Source organism: Oncorhynchus kisutch, unplaced genomic scaffold, assembly GCF_002021735.2.
Source record: "Oncorhynchus kisutch isolate 150728-3 unplaced genomic scaffold, Okis_V2 Okis04b-Okis11a_hom, whole genome shotgun sequence".
In the NCBI taxonomy this organism is placed as follows: domain Eukaryota; kingdom Metazoa; phylum Chordata; class Actinopteri; order Salmoniformes; family Salmonidae; genus Oncorhynchus; species Oncorhynchus kisutch.
Genome location: NW_022261981.1, coordinates 10,569,205 through 10,581,774, shown reverse-complemented (window position 1 = coordinate 10,581,774; position 12,570 = coordinate 10,569,205). Strand labels below are relative to the sequence as shown.

At 46.2% G+C, this 12,570-nt stretch overlaps 1 protein-coding gene across 1 annotated transcript in view; it reads left to right on the top strand.

The window, feature by feature from the left end:
- LOC109886751 (regulator of G-protein signaling 7-like) overlaps positions 1–12,570 on the top strand; it is a 61,369-nt gene that overhangs the window by 16,144 nt on the left and 32,655 nt on the right. Inside the window, exons 4-7 of the mRNA XM_031813062.1 lie at positions 6,227–6,291; positions 7,895–7,971; positions 8,635–8,716; positions 11,884–11,958. Coding sequence (XP_031668922.1) covers positions 6,227–6,291; positions 7,895–7,971; positions 8,635–8,716; positions 11,884–11,958 — 299 coding nt within the window. The remainder of the gene's footprint in view (positions 1–6,226; positions 6,292–7,894; positions 7,972–8,634; positions 8,717–11,883; positions 11,959–12,570) is intronic.

Genomic DNA, 12,570 nt, shown 5'->3' with positions numbered 1-12,570 from the left:
GGATAGATGAAGTGGACTGTAGGATAGCTTGGGGATAGATGAAGTGGACTGTAGGATAGCTTGGGGATAAATGAAGTGGACTGTAGGATAGCTTGGGGATAGCTGAAGTGGACTGTAGGATAGCTTGGGGATAGATGAAGTGGACTGTAGGATAGCTTGGGGATAGATGAAGTGGACTGTAGGATAGCTTGGGGATAAATGAAGTGGACTGTAGGATAGCATGGGGATAGATGAAGTGGACTGTAGGATAGCTTGGGGATAGATGAAGTGGACTGTAGGATAGCTTGGGGATAGATGAAGTGGACTGTAGGATAGCTTGGGGATAGATGAAGTGGACTGTAGGATAGCTTGGGGATAAATGAAGTGGACTGTAGGATAGCTTGGGGATAGCTGAAGTGGACTGTAGGATAGCTTTGGGGGATAGATGAAGTGGACTGTAGGATAGCTTGGGGATAGATGAGTGGACTGTAGGATAGCTTGGGGATAATGAAGTGGACTGTAGGATAGCATGGGGATAGATGAACTGTGGAAGCTGGATGTAGGATAGCTTGGGGATAGATGAAGTGGACTGTAGGATAGCTTGGGGATAGATGAAGTGGACTGTAGGATAGCTTGGGGATAGATGAAGTGGACTGTAGGATAGCTTGGGGATAGATGAAGTGGACTGTAGGATAGCTTGGGGATAGAATGAAGTGGACTGTAGGATAGCTTGGGATAGATGAAGTGGACTGTAGGATAGCTTGGGGATAAATGAAGTGGACTGTAGGATAGCTTGGGGATAGATGAAGTGGACTGTAGGATAGCTTGGGGATAGATGAAGTGGACTGTAGGATAGCTTGGGGATAGATGAAGTGGACTGTAGGATAGCTTGGGGATAGATGAAGTGGACTGTAGGATAGCTTGGGGATAGATGAAGTGGACTGTAGGATAGCTTGGGGATAGATGAAGTGGACTGTAGGATAGCTTGGGGATAGATGAAGTGGACTGTAGGATAGCTTGGGGATAGATGAAGTGGACTGTAGGATAGCTTGGGGATAATGAAGTGGACTGTAGGATAGCTTGGGGATAGCTGAAGTGGACTGTAGGATAGCTTGGGGATAGATGAAGTGGACTGTAGGATAGCTTGGGGCTAAATGAAGTGGACTGTAGGATAGCTTGGGGATAGATGAAGTGGACTGTAGGATAGCTTGGGGATAAATGAAGTGGACTGTAGGATAGCTTGGGGATAGATGAAGTGGACTGTAGGATAGCTTGGGGATAGATGAAGTGGACTGTAGGATAGCTTGGGGGATAGATGAAGTGGACTGTAGGATAGCTTGGGGATAGATGAAGTGGACTGTAGGATAGCTTGGGGATAGATGAAGTGGACTGTAGGATAGCTTGGGGATAGATGAAGTGGAATGTAGGATAGCTTGGGGATAGATGAAGTGGACTGTAGGATAGCTTGGGGATAGCTGAAGTGGACTGTAGGATAGCTTGGGGATAGATGAATTGGACTGTAGGATTTCGCTTGGGGATAGATGAAGTGGACTGTAGGATAGCTTGGGGATAGATGAAGTGGACTGTAGGATAGCTTGGGGATAGATGAAGTGGACTGTAGGATAGCTTGGGGATAGAGATGAAGTGGACTGTAGGATAGCTTGGGATAGATGAAGTGGACTGTAGGATAGCTTGGGGATAGATGAAGTGGACTGTAGGATAGTCTTGGGGATAGATGAGAGTGGACTTAGGATAGCTGGGGATAGATGAAGTGGACTGTAGGATAGCTTGGGATAGATGAAGTGGACTGTAGGATAGCTTTGGGATAGATGAAGTGGACTGTAGGATAGCTTGGGGATAGATGAAGGGACTGTAGGATAGCTTGGGGATAAGATGAAGTGGACTGTAGGATACTTTTGGGGATAGATGAAGTGGACTGTAGGATAGCTTGGGATAGATGAGTGGGACTGTAGGATAGCTTGGGGATAGATGAAGTGGACTGTAGGATAGCTTGGGGATAGATGAAGTGACTGTAGGATAGCTGGGGATAGATGAAGTGGACTGTTAGCATAGCTTGGGGATAGATGAAGTGGACTGTAGGATAGCTGGGGATAGAATGAAGTGGACTGTAGAATAGCTTGGGGCTAGATGAAGTGGACTGTAGGATAGCTTGGGGATAGATGAAGTGGACTGTAGGATAGTTGGGGATAATGACGTGGAACGTAGGATAGCTTGGGGGATAGATGAAGTGGACGTAGATCGTTGGGGATAGAATGAAGTGGACTGTAGGATAGCTTGGGGATAGATGAAGTGGACTGTAGGATAGCTTGGGGATAGATGAAGTGGACTGTAGGATAGCTTGGGGATAGATGAAGTGGACTGTAGGATAGCTTGGGGATAGATGAAGTGGACTGTAGGATAGCTTGGGGATAAATGAAGTGGACTGTAGGATAGCTTGGGGATAGATGAAGTGGACTGTAGGATAGCTTGGGGATAAATGAAGTGGACTGTAGGATAGCTTGGGGATAGATGAAGTGGACTGTAGGATAGCTTGGGGATAGATGAAGTGGACTGTAGGATAGCTTGGGGATAGATGAAGTGGACTGTAGGATAGCTTGGGGATAGATTGAAGTGGACTGTAGGATAGCTTGGGGATAGATGAAGTGGACTGTAGGATAGCTTGGGGATAGATGAAGTGGACTGTAGGATAGCTTGGGGATAAGATGAAGTGGACTGTAGGATAGCTTGGGGATAGATGAAGTGGACGGTAGGATAGCTTGGGGATAGATGAAGTGGACTGTAGGATAGCTTGGGGATAGATGAAGTGGACTGGTAGGATAGCTTGGGGTAGATGAAGTGGACGGTAGGATAGCTTGGGATAGATGAGTGGACTGTAGGATAGCTTGGGGAATAGATGAAGTGGACTGTAGGATAGCTTGGGGATAGATGAAGTGGACTGTACTGTAGGATAGATTGGGGATTAGATGAAGTTGGGACTAGTAGGCTGGATAGCTTGGGGATAGATGAAGTGGACTGTAGGATAGCTTGGGGATAGATGAAGTGGACTGTAGGATAGCTTGGGGGATAGATGAAGTGGACTGTAGGATAGCTTGGGGATAGATGAAGTGGACTGTAGGATAGCTTGGGGATAGATGAAGTGGACTGTAGGATAGCTTGGGATAGATGAAGTGGACTGTAGGATAGCTTGGGGATAGATGAAGTGGACTGTAGGATAGCTTGGGGATAGATGAAGTGGACTGTAGGATAGCTTGGGGATAGATGAAGTGGACTGTAGGATAGCTTGGGGATAGATGAAGTGGACTGTAGGAATAGCTTGGGGATAGATGAAGTGGACTGTAGATAGCTTGGGGATAAATGAGGGACGTAGGATAGCTTGGGGATAGATGAAGTGGACTGTAGGATAGCTTGGGGATAGATGAAGTGGACTGTAGGATAGCTTGGGGATAGATGAAGTGGACTGTAGGATAGCTTGGGGATAGATGAAGTGGACTGTAGGATAGCTTGGGGATAGATGAAGTGGACTGTAGGATTAGCTTGGGGATAGATGAAGTGGACTGTAGGATAGCTTGGGGATAGATGAAGTGGACTGTAGGATAGCTTGGGGATAGATGAAGTGGACTGTAGGATAGCTTGGGGATAGATGAAGTGGACTGTAGGATAGCTTGGGGATAGATGAAGTGGACTGTAGGATAGCTTGGGGATAGATGAAGTGGACTGTAGGATAGCTTGGGGATAGAATGAAGTGGACTGTAGGATAGCTTGGGATAGATGAAGTGGACTGTAGGATAGCTTTGGGGATAGATGAAGTGGGACTGTAGGATAGCTTGGGGATAGATGAAGTGGACTGTAGGATAGCTTGGGGATAGATGAAGTGGACTGTACGATAGCTTGGGGATAGATGAAGTGGACTGTAGGATAGCTTGGGGATAAATGAAGTGGACTGTAGGATAGCTTGGGGATAGATGAAGTGGACTGTAGGATAGCTTGGGGATAGATGAAGTGGACTGTAGGATAGCTTGGGGATAGATGAAGTGGACTGTAGGATAAGTTGGGGATAGATGAAGTGGACTGTAGGATAGCTTGGGGATGAATGAAGTGGACTGTAGGATAGCTTGGGGATAAATGAAGTGGACTGTAGGATAGCTGGGGATAAATGAAGTGGACTGTAGGATAGCTTGGGGATAGATGAAGTGGACTGTAGGATAGCTTGGGGATAGATGAAGTGGACTGTAGGATAGCTTGGGGATAGATGAAGTGGACTGTAGGATAGCTTGGGGATAGTGAGTTGGACTGTAGGATAGCTTGGGGATCAGATGAAGTGGACTGTAGGATAGCTTGGGGATAGATGAAGTGGACTGTAGGATAGCTTGGGGATAAATGAAGTGGACTGTAGGATAGCTTGGGGATAAATGAAGTGGACTGTAGGATAGCTTGGGGATAGATGAAGTGGACTGTAGGATAGCTTGGGGATAGATGAAGTGGAATGTAGGATAGCTTGGGGATAATGAAAGTGGACTGTAGGATAGCTTGGGGATAAATGAAGGCAGTGCTGTAGGATAGTCTTGGGATAGCTGAAGTGGACTGTAGGATACTTGGAGATAGATGAAGTGGACTGTAGGATAGCTTGGGGATAGCTGAAGTGGACTGTCAGGATAGCTTGGGGATAGATGAAGTGGACTGTAGGATAGTTTGGGGATAGATGAAGTGGACTGTAGGATAGCTTGGGGATAGATGGAAGTGGACTGTAGGATAGCTTGGGGATAGCTGAAGTGGACTGTAGGAATAGCTTGGGGATAGATGAAGTGGACTGTAGGATAGCTTGGGGATAGATTGAAGTGGACTGTAGGATAGCTTGGGGGATAAATGAAGTGGACTGTAGGATAGCTTGGGGATAAATGAAGTGGACTGTAGGATAGCTTGGGGATAGATGAAAGTGGACTGTAGGATAGCTTGGGGATAGATGAAGTGGACTGTAGGATAGCTTGGGGATAAATGAAGTGGACTGTAGGATAGCTTGGGGATAGCTGAAGTGGACTGTAGGATTGCTTGGGATAGATGAAGTGGACTGTAGGATAGCTTGGGGATAAATGAAGTGGACTGTAGGATAGCTTGGGGATAGATGAAGTGGACTGTAGGATAGCTTGGGGATAGCTGAAGTGGACTGTAGGATAGCTTTGGGATAGATGAAGTGGACTGTAGGATAGCTTGGGGATAAATTAAGTGGACTGTAGGATAGCTTGGGGATAGCTGAAGTGGACTGTAGGATAGCTTGGGGATAGATGAAGTGGACTGTAGGATAGCTTGGGGATAGCTGAAGTGGACTGTAGGATAGCTTGGGGATAGATGAAGTGGACTGTAGGATAGCTTGGGGATAGATGAAGTGGACTGTAGGATAGCCTTGGGGATAGCTGAAGTGGACTGTAGGATAGCTGGGGATAGCTGAAGTGGACTGTAGGATATTTGGGGATAAATGAAGTGGACTGTAGGATAGCTTGGGGATAGATGAAGTGGACTGTAGGATAGCTTGGGGATAAATTAAGTGGACTGTAGGATAGCTTGGGGATAGATGAAGTGACTGTAGGATAGCTTGGGGATAGATGAAGTGGACTGTAGGATAGCTTGGGGATAATTAAGTGGACTGTAGGATAGCTTGGGATAAATGAAGTGGACTGTAGGATAGCTGGGGATAAATGAAGTGGACTGTAGGATAGCTTGGGATAAATGAAGTGGACTGTAGGATAGCTTGGGGATAAATGAAGTGGACTGTAGATAGCTTGGGGATAGCTGAAGTGGACTGTAGGATAGCTTGGGGATAGATGAAGTGGCCTGTAGGATAGCTTGGGGATAGATGAAGTGGACTGTAGGATAACTTGGGATAGATGAAGTGGACTGTAGGATAGCTTGGGGGATAGATCAAATCAAAATCAAATGTATTCAAATGCATCAGCTGATATCTCAAAGTGCTGTACAGAAACCCAACCTAAAACCCCAAACAGCAAGCAATGCAGAGGTCGAGACACCAGGGTAGCATGTCTATAAACACAATATTTCTCCTGACTGACTGTTTCTGCTGACTGTTCTCTGACTGTTCTCTGACTAACTGTTTCTGCTCTCTGACTTATTGTTTCTGACTAATTGACTGTTTCTCACTAATTGATTGTTTTCTGACTGACTGTTTCTGCTGACTGTTCTCTGACAAACTATTTTTCACCTCTGTCCCTTTCAGCTGTTTACCTCTGCAAAAGAACAATGCAAAACAAAGCCCGCCTGGAGCTGGCTGACTACGAAGCTGTAAGCTCCCTCTTCTTCCCTCCCTCCTCCTCCCCCCACCTCTTCCCTCCCCCTCCCCTCCCACCTCTTCCCTCCCTCCTCCTCCTCCCCCCACCTCTTCCCTCCCTCCCTCCCTCCCACCTCTTCCCTCCCTCCTCCTCCCACCTCTTCCCTCCCTCCCTCCCCCTCCCCTCCCACCTCTTCCCTCCCTCCTCCTCCTCCTCCCCCCCACCTCTTCCCTCCCTCCTCCTCCTCCCCCCACCTCTTCCCTCCCTCCTCCTCCTCCCCCCACCTCTTCCCTCCCCCTCCCCTCCCACCTCTTCCCTCCCACCTCTTCCCTCCCTCCTCCTCCCTCCCCCTCCCCTCCCCTCCCACCTCTTCCCTCCCCTCCCTCCTCCACCTTCTCCCTCCTCCCTCCTTCCACCTCTTCCCTCCCTCTCTTCACTTCCTCCCTCCACCATCCTTTTCCCCCTCCTCCATCTCTTCCCTCTCCCTCCTCCTCCCTCCACCATCCTTTTCCTCCATCTCTTCCCTCTCCCTCCTCCTCCCTCCACCATCCTTTTCCTCCATCTCTTCCCTCTCCCTCCTCCCACCTCTTCCCTCCCTCTCTTCACCTCCTCCCTCCACCATCCTTTTCCTCCATCTCTTCCCTCTCCTCCTCCCACCTCTTCCCTCCCTCTCTTCACCTCCTCCCTCCACCATCCTTTTCCTCCATCTCTTCCCTCTCCCTCCTCCCACCTCTTCCCTCCCTCTTTTCACCTCCTCCATCCACCATACTTTTCCTCCATCTCTTCCCTCTCCCTCCTCCCACCTCTTCCCTCCCTCTCTTCACCTCCTCCCTCCACCATCCTTTTCCTCCATCTCTTCCCTCTCCCTCCTCCCACCTCTTCCCTCCCTCTCTTCACCTCCTCCCTCCACCATCCTTTTCCTCCATCTCTTCCCTCTCCCTCCCCCCACCTCTTCCCTCCCTCTCTTCACCTCCTCCCTCCACCATCCTTTTCCTCCATCTCTTCCCTCTCCCTCCCCCCACCTCTTCCCTCCCTCTCTTCACCTCCTCCCTCCACCATCCTTTTCCTCCATCTCTTCCCTCTCCCTCCTCCCACCTCTTCCCTCCCTCTCTTCACCTCCTCCCTCCACCATCCTTTTCCTCCATCTCTTCCCTCTCCCTCCTCCCACCTCTTCCCTCCCTCTCTTCACCTCCTCCCTCCACCATCCTTTTCCTCCATCTCTTCCCTCTCCCTCCTCCCACCTCTTCCCTCCCTCTCTTCACCTCCTCCCTCCACCATCCTTTTCCTCCATCTCTTCCCTCTCCCTCCTCCCACCTCTTCCCTCCCTCTCTTCACCTCCTTCCTCCACCATCCTTTTCCTCCATCTCTTCCCTCTCCCTCCTTCCTCCTCCTCCCTCCCTCCCTCCCTCCTCCTCCTCTATTCTACAGTCGTTTCTATCCGAGTGTAAAGAACAATCAACCAGTCCCAACATTCGATGGAGACAAGGCTGCTTAGTTTGGAAAGCAGTTAACTACTGTTTAAAAACAACCGTATTTTTCCCCTCAGAGGCATGTTTTATGTAAGAGGTAGTGAAACTATAAGACACTAGGTGTTTGTATGTTCCTGTGTGTTTCAGGAGAGCTTAGCCAGACTACAGAGAGCGTTCGCCAGGAAATGGGAGTTTATATTTATGCAAGCCGAAGCACAAGCAAAGTAAGTATCTCCTCCAATCTAGTGTCTCAAATGGCACCCTAACCCCTACACAGTGCACTGCTATGGGTGCTATTAGGGAATAGGGTACCATTTGGGCTGCAAGCTCATGTTGAGCTGAATTGATGCATGCAGACTGACTGGTAAAACAGCCCTTTTCCCCAACAACACAGCCTCAAGGTCTCTGCCTCAATTTACTCACAGATGTGGAAAGAGAGGAGATGGGAGAGGTGGGGGAGGAGAAAGGAGAGGTGGGGAGAGGAGAGAGGAGAGGTGGAGAGAGGAGAGGTGGAGAGGGGAAAGGAGAGGTGGGGAGGAGAGGAGAGGAGAGGAGAGGAGAGGAGAGGAGAGGAGAGGAGAGGAGAGGAGAGGAGAGGAGAGGAGAGGAGAGGAGAGGAGAGGAGAGGAGAGGAGAGGAGAGGAGAGGAGAGGAGAGGAGAGGAGAGGAGGAGGAGAGGTTGATACATGTTTTGTAAAAAAAAAAATCAAGTCTGAAATTTCTAAACGAAAAATACAAACTTTTTTAAACCTCAAATACACTACTTTTCCTACATTTCATGAAGGTTCATGTGCGACAGGGTGATCAAAAGAAGAACCTACATCTGTAACTAAATGAATGATGGGACGTCTGTGTTACAAGGTGTCCACCTCTATCCTTTAACACAGAGTTGACAAGAAGAGAGACAAAATTGAGAGGAAGATTCTGGACAGTCAAGAGAGAGCTTTCTGGGACGTACACAGACCAGTGGTAAGAATACAACCTTTCTGTTTCCCTGTCACCACAGACCATGTTTAGAGAGATACTGTGTTGTGTTCAGAGTGATGCACTGTGTTGTGTTTAGAGTGATGCACTGTGTTGTGTTTAGAGTGATGCACTGTGTTGTGTTCAGAGTGATACACTGTGTTGTGTTCAGAGAGTGATGCACTGTGTTGTGTTCAGAGTGATACACTGTGTTGTGTTCAGAGTGATGCACTGTGTTGGGTTCAGAGTGATGTGTTGTGTTCAGAGTGAGATATAGCAGTGATAGCATATAGCAGTGATAGCTAGGCAGTAGCATATAGCAGTGATAGCTAGGCAGTACCATATAGCAGTGATAGCTAGGCAGTAGCATATAGCAGTGATAGCTAGGCAGTAGCATATAGCAGTGATAGCTAGGCAGCAGCATATAGCAGTGATAGCTAGGCAGTAGCATATAGCAGTGATAGCTAGGCAGTGGCATATAGCAGTGATAGCTAAGCAGCAGCATATAGCAGTGATAGCTAGGCAGCAGCATATAGCAGTGATAGCTAGGCAGTAGCATATAGCAGTAATAGCTAGGCAGTAGCATATAGAGGTTAATAGCACTGGGCTAATAAGCAGAGCATGGCACACAACATAACCACGCTATGTACAGAGGCTAACCTAGCACACAGTAAGAACAGGGTCAACTAGCATGAGAAACTGTGGTAAGCTAGCATGCTAGTCTAGTAGGCCACAGGCTGTGGATTGTAGCACACGGTGTGTACAGTGGAGGGCTAGTAGGCCTCAGGCTATAGCACTTTTTCATTTTTTTATTTAACCTTTATTTAACCTGTCTAGGACTGGGGTTCCGCTAGCGGAAGCCCCCGCAACAGCCAGTGAAAGTGCAGGGCACCAAATTCAAAACAACAAAAATCTCATAATTAAAATTCCTCAAGCATTTACACCATTTTAAAGACAAAATTATCGTTAATCCAGCCACATTGTCTAATTTCAAAAATGCTTTACAGCGAAAGCACCACAAACGATTGTTAGGTCACCACCAAGCAACAGAAAAACCCTGCCATTTTCCCAGCCAAAGAAAGGAGTCACAGAAAGCAGAAATAGAGATCAAATGAATCACTAACCTTTAATGATCTTCATCAGATGACACTCATGGGACTTCATGTTACACAATACATGTATGTTTTGTTTGATAAAGTTCATATTTATATAGAAAATCTGAGTTTACATTGGCGCGTTATGTTCAGTAGTTCTAAAACATGCGGTGATTGTGCAGAGCCACATCAATTTACAGAAATACTCATAATAAACATTGATAATAAACATTGATAAAAATACAACTATTATACATGGAACTTTAGATACACTTCTCCTTAATGCAACCGCTGTGTCAGATTTCAAAAAAACTTTACAGAGAAGGCAAACCATGCAATAATCTGAGTACAGTCTTTAGACAACAAAGCAGCCAAAAAGATACCCGCCATATTGGGTAGTCAACATTACTCAGAAATAGCATTTTAAATATTCCCTTACCTTTGATAATCTTCATCAGAATGCACTCCCAGGAATCCCAGTTCCACCATAAATGTTTGATTTGCTCGATAATGTCGATAATGTCCATCAGTTATGTCCAAATATCTTCTTTTGTTAGGGCGTTTGGCAAATAAATCCAAAAGTGCATTCAGGTCGCGCCGAATTTTGGACGAAATGTTCAAAACGTTCTGTTACAGTCCGTAGAAACATGCCAAGCTAAGTATGGAATCAATCTTTAGGATTTTTTTAACATACAACTTCATTAATGTTCCAACCGGACAATTCCTTTGTCTGTACAAATGAAGTGGAACGTAGCTACCTTTCACATGAGCGCGCCAGACCGAGGCTGTGGCACTCTGCCAGACCACTCACTCAAAGAGCCCTTATGAGCCCCTCCTTTAGAGAAGAATCCTCAAAACAGGTTCTAAATACTGTTGACATCTAGTGGAAGCCTTGGGAATTGAAACTTAACTAATATCACCCTGTATCTTCAATGGGGGCTGAGTTGAAGAACTACGAACCACAGATTTCTCACTTCCTGGTTGGATTTTCTTCTCAGGTTTTTTCTCACATTTACTGATGTAAACGTGTCCTTGTTTCTCTATACAATCTGGAGAAGACTGATGGAAATGTGTCCTTGTTTCTCTATACAATCTGGAGAAGACTGATGGAAATGTGTCCTTGTTTCTCTATACAATCTGGAGAAGACTGATGGAAACGTGTCCTTGTTTCTCTATACAATCTGGAGAAGACTGATGGAAATGTGTCCTTGTTTCTCTATACAATCTGGAGAAGACTGATGGAAATGTGTCCTTGTTTCTCTATACAGTCTGGAGAAGACTGATGGAAATGTGTCCTTGTTTCTCTATACAATCTGGAGAAGACTGATGGAAATGTGTCCTTGTTTCTCTATACAATCTGGAGAAGACTGATGGAAATGTGTCCTTGTTTCTCTATACAGCCTGGAGAAGACTGATGGAAATGTGTCCTTGTTTCTCTATACAATCTGGAGAAGACTGATGTAAATGTGTCCTTGTTCCACAGTCTGGAGAAGACTGATGGAAATGTGTCCTTGTTTCTCTATACAATCTGGAGAAGACTGATGGAAATGTGTCCTTGTTTCTCTATACAGCCTGGAGAAGACTGATGTAAACGTGTCCTTGTTTCTCTATACAATCTGGAGAAGACTGATGTAAATGTGTCCTTGTTTCTCTATACAGCCTGGAGAAGACTGATGTAAATGTGTCCTTGTTCCACAGTCTGGAGAAGACTGATGGAAATGTGTCCTTGTTTCTCTATACAATCTGGAGAAGACTGATGGAAATGTGTCCTTGTTTCTCTATACAGCCTGGAGAAGACTGATGTAAACGTGTCCTTGTTTCTCTATACAATCTGGAGAAGACTGATGGAAATGTGTCCTTGTTTCTCTATACAGCCTGGAGAAGACTGATGTAAACGTGTCCTTGTTTCTCTATACAGCCTGGAGAAGACTGATGTAAATGTGTCCTTGTTCCACAGTCTGGAGAAGACTGATGGAAATGTGTCCTTGTTCCACAGCCTGGAGAAGACTGATGTAAATGTGTCCTTGTTCCATAGCCTGGAGAAGACTGATGTAAATGTGTCCTTGTTTCTCTATACAGCCTGGATGTGTGAACACAACAGAGGCCGATATCAAGAAGTCCTCAAGGATGAAGCAGCCTCATAAAACAAGAAAGGTATGGATTGTCATATGTACTGTAATATGAACTGTAAAATCTACTGTAATACAGTGGGGAGAACAAGCATTTGATTCACTGCCGATTTTACAGGTTTTCCTACTTACAAAGCATGTAGAGGTCTGTAATTTTTTATCATAGGTACACTTCAACTGTGAGATATGGAATCTAAAACAAAAATCCAGAAAATCACATTGTATGATTTTTAAGTAATTAAATTACATTTTATTGCATGACATAAGTATTTGATACATCAGAAAAGCAGAACTTATTATTTGGTACAGAAACCTGTGTTTGCAATTACAGAGATTATACGTTTCCTGTAGTTCTTGACCAGGTTTGCACACACTACAGCAGGGATTCCATACAGACCTTCTCCAGATCCTTCAGGTTTCGGGGCTGTTGCTGGGCAATACGGACTTTCAGCTCCCTCCAAAGATTTTCTATTGGGCTCAGGACTGGAGACTGGCTAGGCCACTCCAGGACCTTGTGATGCTTCTTACGGAGCCACTCCTTAGTTGCCCCGCCTGTGTGTTTCGGGTTGTTGTCATGCTGGAAAACCCAGCCACGCCCCATCTTCAATGCTCTTACTGAGGGAAGGAGGTTGTTTCC